Source organism: Arctopsyche grandis, chromosome 8 (assembly GCF_051622035.1).
Source record: "Arctopsyche grandis isolate Sample6627 chromosome 8, ASM5162203v2, whole genome shotgun sequence".
Lineage (NCBI taxonomy): Eukaryota > Metazoa > Arthropoda > Insecta > Trichoptera > Hydropsychidae > Arctopsyche > Arctopsyche grandis.
The window spans coordinates 18,111,301-18,128,573 of record NC_135362.1 but is presented as its reverse complement, the minus strand read 5'-3'; the positions used below and the strand labels follow the sequence as shown (position 1 = coordinate 18,128,573).

Genomic DNA, 17,273 nt, shown 5'->3' with positions numbered 1-17,273 from the left:
CCTATTATTAAATTTTAAAAATTATGTTTGTGATAATGGAGACAAACACTTTGAATTAAATATACTTTTACAGGCAAATGGGAAATAGATGGAAGAAACATAAATATATATGAAAAACTTGGAGCTGGATCATTTGGTTTGCAAAATACTGTTTTAAATAATATTTTGTTTTCATCAATACAAAAAAAAAGAGAATTTCTTTTTTTTATTCAAATGAGACAGTAATAAGTGCTGTTTTAAGTACAAAAATTCTTACAAAGCCACATCTTTGTTCTAGTTCTGCATATAAGGCTTGGAATTTGTAGTGTACATATGTATATTTGATCAAAAACACACATAATGTAAATTTTGAAAACTTTTATATTTAGACACTTAAATAATACATATACTTTTTACTTTAATTACATAGTATGTACTCTACATAAATTTAAAGCTTATAAAAACATGATATATGTACATAATACTTTTCAGATTATGACCTACTGTTGGAGCTATACGCCGGAGGGTAAACTTTTTTTTCACATTTTAAATAGATGGTTGAGTAAAATAAACTACTAAAAGCTAGGAAACATTTTCATTGGTTTCCATTTCTATATATGTATGTACATATATATGTACTATGTACGTATGTATTTGTAATAAGTTGGATTATAATATTAAAAATAAATAATTAAAATCAGAAACAATTTTTTAAATACATAGTTGGGAGATATGAATAAATATTATTATTGACGGTTCGGTGATTAGCTGGTGGTGTCTTTGACACACCTCTGTGAAAGATACCACCAGCTATCTTATTTTTACTTACTCTACCTACAACTAAATTGCTCTTATTTCTGGCATAATAACTTATGAACAAAATACAAAGTACTAAATTTAAACTATTTATAATACTCATTCATCCAAGTTCATCTGATACATTTTAATCTACCAACATTCAAAATACCTCTCATAGCTTTATTTTGTAATTTTGGTATTTTTTTTTAATCTTGAGCACTAAAAACATGTTTAACTAAAACTTAACTTTTTCTACTTAAAATATTAAATATTAAAGGCTCTTATTGTATGTTTAAAAAATATGTAATATAAGAATGCAATTTAATTACTATTTTTTTTTTAATTAAAGATATGTATGTATTTAAAAAAAATGTATTTCTTTTACAAATTATTAGGATATATGTATGTACATACATATGTATGCTGCATGTTCATATATTGAATTGTGTAGAAGAATCTCAATTTCAATTTATATTATTTCAATAGTTCCAAATTGGAACTGTTTTGTGAATTGGGAAGTTGAAATTTTAAATGACAAATTCCTTTGTTCAGTCATATTTGTCAGTTGATTGAAAAATAAATTATTTCCACGTTTTTTATGTATGCATTGAAAACAAATTAAATCTTATTAATAGCATCCCATTGCGTTTTGATCTTCCTATGATTTTAATACTATCACAATTCCATGATTTTATATGTGAATCGTTGTTTGATTTGACTTTCTGCGCAGATGGGTTTGTCTTGCCAAATATTGTATTAAAATTTTTATTTTTTGATTTGTTCCACTTTCTTATACTTATATTTATGCATTTCATTTAACTTTACAAATTTCTCCGAATTTTTTAAATTGAAAGATAAATTAAAAAATTTATATAAAAAATACAACTTGACGAAACACCTATGTACATATTAACGAACAACAGAATGCTATATGTACATTGTATTCACAGCATGCAATATTATACGTACATAACATAACATAAAATCATAGAAATACAACCAAAATTATATGAAACTGCTCGTACCAAAAAAAATTAAGGTTTCTTTAGCCAAGGAAAACGATAATCGATATTTCATTCAAACAGTCAAATATAACTTCAAGATCACACGAGTGCGTATTGCTTGAGGGTAATCGTTGAAATGGATTTTAAATAGAGCAAAGTCAACATGTAGGTATTAATTTTATCAGTCATGGCCATTCGAATTGTTAATGCACTGTGAAGACTTACCTCCGCCGCCACAAATCAGTCGTCGGTCAGCAAGTGTTTCGACAACTTCACCTGTGCTATTGTATTACTTTTTTCATTGTGCAAGTGCTTCTCAGGTTACATCTGAACAACCAGGATTGCATTGTTGTCTGCTGCTTCCGAGGTGAGTTTGAATAATCTTCTGTGATTTTAAACCATGAGCTCAGACATTTTACACGTTGAATGAGTGTTACTATAGTGCCAGCAAAGCGAGTTCATTCACATTTTACGGTTAAGTACACATTTGAAGTTGAGTAACAACAATACGCGCTCATGTTATTCGAGGCTTCCAATGATGTAGTTTAAAAGAATAATGCTATTGCTAAGATTATTTTATAGCTCACGCTATTTTTTACAAGAAATTGTCCATAAATATGTGATTATTATTAAAAAGGTTTGGATTTTGCTAAAAATAAATGGAATCCAAATTTTGAGATGACGCTTCCGATCTTAATAAGAGTATTTTTCATGTTTAAGATAAATACTATCCTAAAAGGAAATGACCAAATTCTGAACGTTAATTTCTTGAAAACGATACAATTTCACTACAACTTCAACACTACATTAATTGTGTAGTTATTTAAGGTTTTTAACTAACATTGATTTATTGTAGTATAAGAAATTGTAGTGCATAAAAACTGCATATCTACTTATTTAGATTCACATTTTGAAGTTCTGTTCTATAAACATTATTGGAATTATTTTATAATTCATAGAGGAAAATATCAGAAGTTATCCAATTTCAGAATTAAATGTCTATATAAATATATATATATACATATTATAACTCGTCAATAGTTAATGTTATTCTAGTCTAAAATGAATATATTTTTTGCTATGTACCATATCATAAAAAATTACATTTAATTTTTTTTAAATAGTGTATAGAGTTATTTAGAATTGATTGCCTAAAATAAAATTGGAGTTAAAGTTTTTTGGCGGTTCATTATTCAAATTTGATTTAAGATGACTTAATTTCTTTGGAAAACTCGGCAAATATCCAAGAAAGTCATATTTTTAATTATAGTTATAAAAATAAATTAAGATAATATAATATTTATGATTATCATAAAAGCATTATGATATTTCTTGTAACAATATAAAACGAGTTTTAATGACAATTTACGATACCTTCAAATGTGAGTCAATATTTGGAAAATGTACTCATTCAAATAAAATATCTAATTCAATAATTTGATTAAATTTTTCACGTTCAACGTGTTTTAAAAAATATATTCGTTCTAAATAATATGTGAAATACGCATTTCATTTTTGTGAAAATATCGAAAATATTTTTTTTTCGTTAAATTTCATTACGGAAATGACTCTTTTTAAATTGCGCCAATTCGCCTTTCGTTTAACTTTTACTATCATATAATTGCGGATGTATAAAAATGAAAGGAGGACGAACGACAAACACATATCTATAATAAAAAATCTTGTTCAAATTTAGCCACCTATAAAATGAACATTTTAGCAAAGTTCAAAATCAAAAGATTGTAAAAATCATGCGTATCTTTATCATTAATCATAAATAAAATAATCTCACAATAAATTCTCGGTCAGTTGAATTTAGAGACGTATATATTTACGCATTATTATTATTTACGAGTTGATACAATATAATTCTCTGTAATCCCAATCTTTATCTGCCCCAAGTTTATATAATATTTTAAGTAGTCTTTTATATTTTTTAATCGCTGGTATCTTATACATTTTTTAATTTAATAAATAATCTGTGATCTTTTTTGATACAATGACAATTTTGCTTCATTGGCTTAGTGGTATTTATTATAATATTAAATTAACAATTATTATCTCACCATTTCATTACACGCTATTTCTTATATTAGTATCATCGTGGCTGTAGCCAGGGTAGGGGGGCTATGGGGGGCCTTAACCCCCCTTAAATTATAAAAATAAATGTATAATTATGAGAATTATGACTTAGCGTACGAATGTTTCATTCGTTTCCCAATAGATAATATTGGTCTGATACTTTTCGAACTGATATGAGTCATGCAAAATGTAAAGAACGTTATGTTTTCAGTAAATTTTATTGTTTACGTTTTTTAAATCCCGAAGAAAACTTAGTCTTCTTTCTACTTTCAATGGCAATACATTATCGTTGTTGTGACTTTTCGATGCTTTGAATTTCATTTCGTTTTTTGAAAATTACATTTTCGTTAATATATTGTGAATTTTGCTGTTAAGAGGGCTGGACCCCAGCACCTTATCCATACAAACGTATTACACTTCTCCCTTCCTCAATTATGGCACTAGAGAAATTATTTTTTAATATGCTATTTATATCCACCATAACAATGTTTCTATTTTTTTGATTAATCAAAAAATCGAATAAATCAAAAATCAAAAAATCAATTAATCAAAAAAAATTGAAACATGCCTATGGTGGATATCCATAGCATATTAAAAAATAATTGCTCTAGTGCCATAATTGAGGAAGGGAGAAGGCTAATACGTTTGTATGGACAAGGCGCTGGGGTCCAGCCCTCTTAAACATGAGAAGTGTGTAATTAAATGTTTTAAGAAAAAAAAGTTTAATTAAATTTGTATTTTAATTCAATCCCTTTTTCAAATTCCAAACAAGAATAACCTTATACTAAGGTTATTTTTCTTTAAAAATGCTTGAGGTGGGGAAGGGGAGGAGGGGGGGTTGCGCTTACCAAAAATAAATCCTGGCTACGGCCGTGAGAATCATTTAATATTGCCATAATTCATTTCTAATTTAATTTTGCTAGATGTATTAAATTTAGGTCATTTTTGTGACCTCTATATATAAAGTGTAAAATTAAAATGGAGCCAATGAGGTCTTCTACGATTTTTAACGGCAAGGATTTTGGTTCAACACAGCGATGTCGTTACCTTTTTTACATTGAATTTTTTTTTATTGAAACTAGTTCACCGTGAATCTAGCCGGCAAAATATGAATCAAAATTCCTAAATAACCGAACACTTTGTGTATCATGTTATGTATGTATGTACGTGTACTCGAATAAAAGTAGAGCGTCAAGGATGTTTCGCAAGTAAACACAAATTACAAATATAGAGATAATACTCATCTAATTCGCACCGTAGATAAAAAAACTGATGTACCGTTATAAAAACTGATGATCATTAAATACACATATGTATGCATATATTTTTTTGAATATGTGAGCTGAATTTATCTTAATAAATTCAAAAACAGAAACATTAGAATTAATATGAAATATACATATTAATTCTGATGTTGCCAAGATAGCTTAACTTTCAACATGGTCAAAGTCAAAATCTTGATTAGCTTTTGAGCATTTCTATAGCTATTGTTGATATCGGGATAATTCGTACATCCAAATCATCATCTGCAGACGCTCACCACCCACTGCTGGATGCAGTGCCGGTTTTAGGGGGGTCTGGGTCGGGGGTCAAATAAGTTAGGGCGCCGAACGATGCGCCTAAGGCGCTTTAAAATTTAAAATTAGAGCGCCAAAAGCCATTCAAAATTTTAGATTAGAGCGCCAAAGGCGAAAGTTCGTTTGAAAGAAAAATTGCCTGAGGGCGCCATCGGGTGTAAGGCCGGCACTGGCTGGATGAAGGCCTCTACAACACACTTCCACTCGTCTCTGTTTAGTGCAACTCTCATCCATCTCACCCCACACATTTTCCTAATATCGTCTACCCATCTTCCTTGCGGTCTTTTTTTACCCTTTTGCATCCTCTCGGGTACTATTCTAGCACTTTTTTGTCCACCTTTCGTACATTCTTCTAGCCACGTGGCCCGCCCATTGTCATTTCAATCTCTTTAATCTATCCACTATGTCTGTTACCCCTGTTATAATTCTCACCGATGTGTTCCGCTTCCTGTCTTTCCTCGTTATGCCGAGCATACAGCGTTCCATAGTTCTTTGAGTGCATTGGACATGTGTACAGACATATATGTATAAATATATCCAGATATCTTATTTTTTACGTCACATTTTATTTGACTTGAAATTTATTTTAACTGGCTCATTGTTGAGACTTATCCAATATCCCAGGAGAATCTCATTTTTTACTTCAGAAGACAATCATATATGATTGGAGAAATATTCATTTCACCATACAACATCAACTTATGTACATATGTATAGCACTGAAAAATATTCTACCCGGTGAAGCAAATAAGTCTGAAATCGATTTTGCACTAAAATAAAATATAAAAAATGTTTTATACATTCTTTATGTTTAATAAGGCATATGTATGTATATATATGTACAGATGTTCACTTAAGTAAAAAAATTGTGAAATTGTAAAAGAAGTAGATTTGTTCCATTTAAAGGTAGATTATGAAATGAATGTTTCCGAGATGTGAGTCGTATGATAATCTTCAACATGCTATTTCTTTCCGATCTAGTTTATTCTTTCGACAGACACTAAATATTTCAAGGAAAAACATTAACCTTGATAATTTGTATCTATGACATTTATATATACATACATACATCTGAAATTATAACAGGTCGTGACCAGTTTAGCAAATCTTTTAAAATATAATAACTCTTTAACAAAGCAAAGGGCAACATCTTAATTCATTGCTAATGTCATACATTAAGAGAAGAACTTTCAATCAAGGGGTACATACATATATATGAATAATGAATCTGGAATTGAAAATAGACATGTGATACATAAAAATGAATAAATACTTTTGATATCACAAATTTTTACAAAATATTTAAGTCACACGTCAAAATCTTTCGATGGAATCTCAACATTAAATTGGACCAGTTTTTAAAATTTGGTGTTAGAAAAGTAGTTACGGATTTTAAACTAATAAATGGATCCTTGATCTTTGATATTCTGATTCGCACCGTATGAGCCAATTGGTACTTGTGTTGAAACAAAAAGTGTGCGAAATCTTTTTAGTTTTATTCTGAAGTTCGGAATATGTAATGGATCGGGAAGTGAATGCTGAACCTAATCTATTTTAAAACACGTTACGTTTATTTAAATTTTCACAGTCATTGTGATTTTATATACATACATATGTAATGCCTTTGACATTATTAACTGTTTAATATCAGGCGTCATTATTACGATTTTTAGTGTTTATCGTACGTAGGTACAATATTATTCACGTTGCGCTTTGAGTTTGAGAATTGGCGCATGAAAAATGCTTTAAGAATTTATAACAAATCATTTCTCCGTATTAATTCTCCGTGCTAATTCGTAATATTACATTATGCGCAATGAACTTTTATCAAGATCGATGTATATAAGTAATGATGAAAATCTCAACACTGGTGTATTTGTATGTATGTATGTACTTTTCGATATCGAATTAAAATTCCAATCAATTATAAAAACTATAGTTCTATGATCAGGTATACCTAAATGGGATCCAACCCAAAATAGTAGTAAAAGAAATACGAGTAGAGCAATCTTAGAGGTTTGATTTTTTTTTTTTTAAATGCTTTTTATTATTACGAAATTATGTTCACAATACATCTTATATCTATTTTAATAGCTACTGATCTACTGATCATTTTCTATTTTACAATTTAATTTAATTTGGTTAGTAATCATAGTATTATATTATTCTAAAGTTAATCTACAGCATAATAGGAAAAAGAGCTCAAAAACCTATTTATAATCCTTATAAATGCTCATAATACATCTAATACATAATATTAATTAAAGACTCTCTAAAGTCGATGACCTAAAGCAGATTGTGTTTAGGTAATCTGTGTAAATACCTGAAGGGTATAGACATTTTGTTGTAATCACCGAGACTCTTCACAAGTGTGTTAGTATGGTTATTAGTGATTCCGTCATAGAATCTTCTGGTTAGTTTGTTAGTAATGTCTGTAAAAAACGGAATAATATTGATGGCATGCAGTTTTTTCAAGTTAGTATATATGGGTGTATTATACATTACTTTTAAGGATTTAATTTGTATTACTTGGAGCTTGGAAAGGTTAGTATTCGAGGCGTTATTCCATACAGGTGAAGCATAGGTTAATAATGGTAATATGAGCGCGCGATATAATTTTATTTTATATTGAGTTGATAAAGAACTATGGCGATTAAATATTGGATATATTGAGGATATACCCCGCATCGCCTTAATCTTAGAGGTTTAAAAGGCGGTAGGTGTATAAAAAGTATACGAAGGATATTATGTACGTACAAATAGTAGTTAGTACCAAAGAGAATGAATTATAAACGAAATAAAAGTAGTTAATAGCCTTTGGATTATAGAAAAACTGAAAATGAAGTACATAGTCAAGTATTAGGCGAAATTGTCTGCATTATGTATGTATATCTATCTGTTTCCGTGCTGACAAATGTGTGAGACTTTTGGCGTATTTTTTGACGTTTGCCATTTGAAATGAAAGTGTGTGCATTTTTAAAAGTCATTGAAAGATTAAAATGCATCCTGCATATATGTGGTCGTGAAGCTACACGTATAGCCACCTACACATCCTTATGCAACGACGTTCGAATTTAATCGAAACTAGACAAGCACGACCACTTTTTTGCACGATGGATCCACTTAATTCGATAATCTCTCAATATCAAATAAAAGTCAAAATGCACAATTCTATGCGGATCGATCAACATCAAATACTTTTTGTTATTCTGTGCCAGCGGAAAAAAATTGAGAAACGTCGATGGACACAGTCAATGTTGATATTCCAGAGGTGTATGCACATTTGTATTCTAGGAACTCGTTACGTGTTTTAAATGCGTGGAAATTTACATTTTAAAGTTCTTATGAGGAAAAATAACAAACTTATCAGTATCATTATTGGATAAAAATTTTATTGTATAATGTGCACGATTGTAATATATTTTTTGATAATAACAAAGACTTTTGTGATTTCCTAGGGCTGCCAGAAGATTGAAGGAACTTCTTTACGTATTCTTTATTGAGATCGGGATTTCGGTGTGTGCATTGTGATATAGCGATTGCAATCCCGTGATTCTATAATATTTATGTATTTATTTATTATTAAATAGCAAATTGCTAATATAAGATTCTAAATACGTAGTGAACTCACGTGATTTCGAAATTTAGAAGACAAGTGAATTTTTTTTTAAATAATTGAATTTTCACGTCACAATTACATAAATTTAATATATTATCTGTATGAAAGGAGGTAAAAGTTATTCTGCCATACTTGTAAGAATGATTAATTATACAATATATTAAAAAACTCAGAATAATAGGCAGTGTTACAAAAGAAATATATTGTATTGTATATATATAAGCATTTTATTTTTACTAGATTTTTCGATTTTAAACTTTATTTTTAAAATTTTCAAAACGTAATTTAAAAAAAAACTTTAATGTATTTCCTAGTTTAAATTTTCGCATAATAATACAATCTCATAGTCATTATGACGAATATTTTACAGGCTATTTATTGCATACATTTAATAAAATTTCCACCTCTGATATTTGAAAATTTATAAGAAAACATTTTGTGAGGCATTTTGAAAAAATTGCATACAAAATCAATGATTTTTAATCGAAATGCCGACCCTATGCATATGTAATTTTGTCCATTATAAAGCATTTGTGTAATTAGTCACGTCAATTATCATTATTAAAATTTGAAACTCACGATGATTTTGGAAAATACATTGTACATATGTATATGTATTAAAATGTACAGAATAATCACTATAAAATTCGGATGAAAAACATCAAATTTGGACATCATTCATTCGAAATGATCCAATTTCCAATTGGCGAAGAGTGCGTCACATTGCAAATGAACCACGGCGTAGGTGTATGTATGTGTGATGTTGAGCGGGAATTATGCAACACTCGCTGATCAGGTTTTGTTCGTCGTGGTTTAAATTGACCAACCACACTAGAGAACTAGCCAGTCATCAGATAAGTTCACGAAGAGAAGGTAAGTCCCTCGCGTCCCATCGTCTTCAATCACCAGCGCTCTGTGACGTCACAATTTATGTACTTGTTATTGCATTCAGGACACGAGGCAAATGTATTGTACAAAAAGATGTGCAATGTGTTGGATAATATTTGAACATGTTTGACTCATTTGTCATGTTGTAGATTGGATATAAGATTATATTTGATCATTTAAATTGTTTCGGAAGTGCGATCAATATACGTATTCGAAGTCACTTTAACTTTCTAGTTCTTTCGATGCTCACTAATATATTCTAATTTTCATACCTGTTTTATTTTGGGTATTTTTTTTTAACAGATATTATTTTAATATATGTATGTAGTGTACAATGATTTCCATTTATCATGCGAGTGTTTCTGAACTGACACCTTTGTACTGTACATACAATTTGACCTCATGTATAATTTTTTTGCATCGATTTCTTCAAAGGTTATTTTTTATATGAACACTATTTGTAATTTACGAGTACATACGTATACATAAGGACATGATCTCAGAATGGTTCACCTCAAGGCACTCGCCTATCAAGTTATACTTGTTTTGCAGGATCTCGCAGAAAATCGTTTTCTTTATTTTACCGCCACGATCTTTTAATGCTTTTTTTTTTAAATATTTTTGTTGAGTGTTTTGTATGCATAAAAACATCAATGTTTGTTTGTTTCAGATTATAAATATATAGTAAAATGCAGCGATTTGTGTTTCTCGTTATGAGTTTGGCGCTCTGCGCCTTTGTCAACGGCCAAGTAAGTGATTAGCAATTGCACATTTACGACTGAAAATTTTAAATATAATGATTTTTTAATAGTCAATATTGCATGTTGCTTCGAGCATGAACAAAATATATAGTATATCTGCACAATCCGAAATGTAAATATTTTTTCTGATTTGCTTAGAGTCAAAATCGCAATAAGTAACGCTTACGTATTTTTAAAATTTTTTTTACGAGTGGCTCAAGGAAAAATATTTGCATTTACATAAATGTTGCATGTGATGCACCCTGCACGCACTTATCAAATAAGAAACTGTTGGCCTTTAATTAAAAGAAAAAAGTTGTCACTTTCATTGTAATACAATGTGCGATTATAACAATTTTGTAGTTTGTTTACATGACATTAACCCTATTGCGAACATTTAAGATAAATACAATATGTGGCAGCTATGCAATAAATAAAATTTTATAATTACAATTTTGAAAGAAATTTGGCGTATTTAAAGGTTTGTTAAATGAAGAGGAAGGTTACACATTTTTGAACTAAAAATTAAGCTACTAATAAAATTTGCTTCGTCAGTTCCTGCAATAAAAAACAATGGAATAAAACAAAAAATTTCCCACGCAAAATTGCTTCTTCCAATGTCCTTGCTATTGTTTATATAGAATGCTTTTTTTCCCATTGTATATTTTTTTCTTTTTAGCTTATCCGAAAATGCTGATTCTACAAACTATTTTATTCCAATATAGCATTACAACGGATAAATATTATTTCTTATTGCATGAATTTAAGCTTTGTATTGTGGCAATTTTATTTAAATAAAACTCTGTGAGCATGCTTGCATCGCTTACTATCAACGATACATTCACTTGAGAGGGTTGGTTATGGAACTTAAATTGTAACAATTATCAAAGTCCACGAATATGAATCGATTTTTCTACTCAGCTCAATTGGCAAAGCGAATATTGGCCCCAACCGCAAAAGCAATTGTATTACTATGAAAGACCGTACAACCAACAAGCCGATCTGTTCAGAGGCCCGCCCCAGCATCATGTGCAACAACAACCCCAATACCAATATCAAAACCAATACCAGCCCCAATTCCAACCCCAATACCAGTCCCAATACCAACCACAGCAGCAGCAATATCAGCCACAATTCCAGTTGCAAAATCGCTTCTCGCAGGATCAAAGGAAAGCAGTCGTCAAATTGACTGGTGACCAAGTCTCCGGAACTATAACTTTCACTCAAAGCGGCGAGGATGGCCCAGTGTCAGTTTCCGGCCAAATCACCGGACTCCAAAATGGCCGGTTCGGATTCCACGTACATGAAAAGGGAGATATTACTCAAGGCTGTGGTTCAGCTGGATCTCACTTTAATCCAGAAAACGTAATTTTACTGTGCATTGTAGCAAAAATACCACCACATTAGCAAAATATGATTGTTAATTTGTCGATTTAATTTCAATTGTAGCAAACACATGGTGGACCCAATGATGAAATTCGTCACGTCGGAGATTTAGGCAACATCCAATCCAACAACGGAATCGCTAACGTAGATATTACTGACCGACTGATTTCCCTGTCGGGTCGTCACAGCATCATCGGAAGAGCTGTGGTAGTACATGCAATGACTGATGACCTCGGAAAAACGAATCATCCAGATTCTAAAACGACCGGAAACGCTGGTGGCAGAGTTTCGTGCGGCGTCATCGGAATCATGTAAACACACATAATAGTAAAATAAAAAAAAATCAAAATAAACAATTGAATTCGCCTTAGTATTTACATATCACCCCCACCATTATAATTATTTAAACATTCCATGACATTCATTTTATGTTTGTGCTCAAAAAACTTCATGTTGTGTATATGTTATGTATGTGATAAAAAAATGAACGATTGAACCCAAAAAAAATCTGAGTATTTATTTTTTATTGTCAATTTTTTCTCATGAACTCTTATTACTCAATGCACTCACTGCATTAAATTTTGGTGAGAATTCTAAACAAAAGATCCAAAATGTGCCGAAATTGTGAATGTATCAACGTTTGTGAAATTTCATGTTTTATGTCCAAAGCGACGCAATTTTAATCCCACGATTTTTTCCCTATACAAAAAATATATAAATCATCAAAGAAAACTATTTTCATGGCTTTAAAATCGGACATTGTGTTGTTGATTAAAATTTATCATTTTCTGAATTGTACGAGTATATTTAAAAAGTAAATAAATAAATAAAAAGTACCTGGATAGAAAAAAGCATTATGTATTATTTCTTATACATACATATATGTGTACATATAATATACATACATACATGTATACGAAATCATACGAGTATGTTTATGAATACGACATTAAAGTCATCGATATTAATACATCAATTTAATGTGTTCAGCAATCATAAGTGTGATTGTGTTGATATGAAAGTCTAATATGAATTATTTATAGTATAAATTGAAGCTATATCGAATACTACAATAATCAAAATACATGTATATATGTATGTATGTGTATATATGTATGTATGTACATATGTATTTAGTTCACACCTTTGAACATAATATATATATATATATATACATATATATATATATATATATATATATATATATATATATATATATATATATATATATATATATATATATATATATATATATATATATGTAGTAAGTCACGATTTACACGATGCATAAATTCAAAATAAAGCATCAATTAAAATGATATTGCTATGGAGATATGATACAAAGTTGGATTGTAATCAACAGTTACAACAATTATGATGCTAGATTCTTTGGTACGACAAAAATTCACTAAATGTACATATGTACATTTAGATTTGTACCAATATTTGTAAAGAAGTATGTATATTTTTTACACATACATATTTATATATGTATTTATCTTTATAATGAAGTGCGAGGAATTTCAATACAATGTAATGATATATGTATGTACCGGTCTCCGTGACGAGCCCGAATGTGAAACGCCGGAAAACGCAAATATCGGAAGGCAAAGATCGAAAATCGGAAGATCTTAAGTCGAAAGATCAAAAAAAAAAGGGTGCATGGTAAACGGTACATACTCACTTAATTTTCGCGAGCAGGATACAAGAGGAATAAGAGGAACAGGTTTTTCCTCCCGTATTAATGTGCGCGCGCAGAATACGGGAGGAAAAGCCTGTTCCTCTTGTTCCTGTTGTATCCTGCTCGCGCAAATTAAGTGAGTATGTACGGCGTTTCACATTCGGGCCCGTGAGGTAGACCCATTTTTTACACATATGTATATATGTATTTATCTTTATAATGAAGTGCGAGTAATTTCAATACAATGTAATGATATATGTATGTACATATACAAAGGTGTGAATGATTTAAAAAAATAATGAAAATTGGAATGAATAATTTTTAGATAATTTTCTCTTCAAATCTAAATGCGTTTGAGTAATACTTTTCTAATTATATCTAATTTTTATTTTATAAATTAGCTCGTATTTGTTGTACGCCATCTAGAAGTCAACACATGTATTTGTATACATGTATATATATAAATCTATACATATGTAGTTTTGTAGGAGATAATAATTTGATGATAGTAAATACAATATATGTACATACATATGTATTATATGTATATGTATATAAAAATTAATATGCAACTTTTTATGATATTTCAGATCTTGGTCAAATTCTTCTTCAGTTCTGCTTGTATCTAAATCTCTACTGTCTCTCAGTTTCTTAACCGTATTGGTGTATTTTATTAAATTTTAATCAACAGGTAAGTATTATTTAATATTCAAATTCATAATTTATATACATACATATATGTATATGTAGGTACAACCATCTGTAAAACCAAATTCATATATACTAGATCACTAGAAGCTTTATAATTTATTGAAATGTAAAATATATTATTTATTTAGGTTTAAATTAAACTTTCTGATACTATATATTTTCAGTGTACTTAAAAAGAAGAACCTATTATAATTTTTTTTCTTCTTTTGTTTGTAATATTAATATACATATTTATTATTCTAAAAAAGTCGTTTGTTTTTAATTTTTGAACTTATGAAATTATTAACATGTACCTTTTATAGCACCTTTACGTATTTTAATACATATATCAAATTCAATAATAAATTGAAAATATACATATGTGTACATATGTAAAATGTATTTCGGCTACACTAAAACTATTTAATTATGTATTCAGCCTATTTTTTCAATACATATTTGATTAGAAATTCTATTAAGTATTCAATTGTCAAATGAAAATGCATTTATTTAAATGTATTGACGAGTGTTTCTTTCCATTTAAAAATTTCCATACTAGTATGTAAAAAATTAAGGAGGTACATGCAATGCTATTTATAGAAATTAAATTCATTAAAACTTATGCTAATAAGTAAGTATCAGTGAAAAACATCTGCCGGAAAAGGAAATCATACATATGTACATACATACATATGATATTTTAGAGCAAACAGAAATTGGTTTAAATAATGCTCTACATCCAAACAGTTTTCATTCGTTCTTCAGAACTGTAAGAACATCAAGGTTTATCTACAACGTTTATTAATTACATATAATTTTGCAAAAAATAATACTTATCAAGATAATTACTTATTTTACATATCATGAAGTGTGTATTTTATATTGCGTTGATTGTTGCAGTGTGCTCGGTTGGCGATGCACAAGTAAGAAAACTTTAATAAAATCATTTTATAAAGAGTGTTTTTAAATACTAAAATAAATTTATTTGTTATGTTATAATAGTGCCACCTAAAACCAAACAGATATCCACCTATAACTCCAGCCCCTACAACTCCAAAACCAACAACTTCATTGCCAACAGCTCCTCCACAACCCAGACAAGCAATAGTTCGTCTTCAAGGACCAACTGTTAATGGAAATGTGACCTTCACTCAACCCTTCAATGGAGGCATTGTAAAAATCGAAGGGACCATTTTAGGTTTAACAACCGGAAAATATGGTTTCCACGTTCACGCTAAAGGAGACCTCACAGGTGGTTGTGTTTCTGCTGGACCGCATTACAACCCCTTGAACGTAAGTACATATATATATATATATATATATATATATATATATATATATATATATATATATATATATATATATATATATATATATATATATATATATATATATATATATATATATAAATACATAAAATACAATGATATTTAGGCATCTTCATATAAATTACATTTTACAATCATAATGGGAATCGATTAAAAATATAATATTTATGACAAAAAGGTTATCATCTCGTCACTAAATGACACTACCACAAATGTTTGAACATATTGTTTTTCTATTTATAATTAATCAAGAAAATTAATTATATACAAGATAAGTTTGGTGCTGAAAAATCTTACTTTAAGGATCTTATCTGTATACGTGATTAAAAAAGCTTATTTTCGGATATAAGTTAATCAAAATCTATGTACATATGGTCACGTCATAGTTGGATTTTTAAATTGTTTTTTAACATTTCAAAATATGTACATCATACTATTATATGCTCTTCTATTTATCATTCAAACTTTTCGTAGTCGAAGATGGAAAATACGCCTTCTATGTATGTTATAAAATAGATCTTTTTTCGAAATGTTTATTTTTTAGCGTACTCATGGTGCTGCCAATGCAGCTATCCGACACGTAGGTGATCTTGGTAACATCGTAACAGATGAAAATAACTCTACCATAATTAATTTTACCGACAGTATAATTACATTGATTGGGGAATACAGTATAATTGGCAGAGCCGTTGTGGTTCACGGACGTGAAGATGATTTGGGTTTAACTGATCATGTAGATTCTAAATCTACTGGAAACGCTGGACCAAGAGTGTCTTGTGGAGTTATCGGTATTAAGTGATTTTAGTGTGTATATAAATATCATAATAATTATGTAAAGACCAAGGCTATGTCACAAATTAATTTGATTAAGTCAGTTATGTATAAGTATAACCAATTAAAATAAAAATATTTATCTCTGCAACAATATCAGTTTATTATATACCTTATATACTGCACAATATATCCCCTATTGATCATATGTCAAATATGTATGTGTGTATTATGAAATTCAGTATTTACATACATACATATGTATTTTTAAATCACAAAAATAATATTTTTGATGTGTGAAGTATATCAAAAAAGGTCAAGACCTTGTCCATTAAGAATATCAGTGTGATAAATGACAATTATTGCAATTGATCAACGATATTCAATATTTGTACACTTTTGTAATACATTTTTCTTATTCTCCTGAAGTATTTAAATCTAATAATATGAATAACTACATATACCTGTATAGTATATAACACTATAATATTAAAATAAATTCATAATTACATAGAAAGACCAACTTAAAAAAATTGTATATTTTAAAAATGGAATGGAAAAAAGCTTTTCTGGATTTAGTGCTGTACAAGGGCTTTCAAGCCGGTTGAAACCTAAAACAAAACCTAATTTTATTTTTTCTGAAAGTACTTTCATAGACATTTGAAATTATGAATTTCGGATGTCTATGAAAAAACGAAAAAAAGAGCATATCAACAATAAAAGGACAGCA

At 29.3% G+C, this 17,273-nt stretch overlaps 2 protein-coding genes across 3 annotated transcripts; both read left to right on the top strand.

Moving 5' to 3' along the window:
• Positions 1–1,738: 1,738 nt before the first annotated feature.
• On the top strand, positions 1,739–15,367 carry LOC143916134 (superoxide dismutase [Cu-Zn]-like). Of its 2 annotated transcripts, XM_077437057.1 has the most exons (6): positions 1,739–1,888; positions 1,967–2,148; positions 10,618–10,696; positions 11,609–12,052; positions 12,137–12,384; positions 14,345–15,367. In XM_077437057.1, the coding sequence occupies exons 3-6, from the start codon at positions 10,637–10,639 to the stop codon at positions 14,436–14,438; spliced, it is 846 nt and encodes a 281-aa protein (XP_077293183.1). In that variant the 5' UTR covers positions 1,739–1,888; positions 1,967–2,148; positions 10,618–10,636; the 3' UTR covers positions 14,439–15,367. The 2 variants fall into 2 exon arrangements, with proteins under 2 accessions (XP_077293183.1, XP_077293185.1); XM_077437059.1 differs by lacking the exons at positions 1,739–1,888; positions 1,967–2,148 and adding an exon at positions 9,798–9,932.
• Positions 14,513–16,696, top strand: LOC143916141 (superoxide dismutase [Cu-Zn] 5-like). The gene is made up of 3 exons (XM_077437069.1): positions 14,513–15,367; positions 15,447–15,737; positions 16,317–16,696. Exons 1-3 carry the CDS (start codon positions 15,308–15,310, stop codon positions 16,569–16,571), a joined length of 606 nt encoding a protein of 201 aa, XP_077293195.1. The 5' UTR covers positions 14,513–15,307; the 3' UTR covers positions 16,572–16,696.
• Positions 16,697–17,273: the final 577 nt, after the last annotated feature.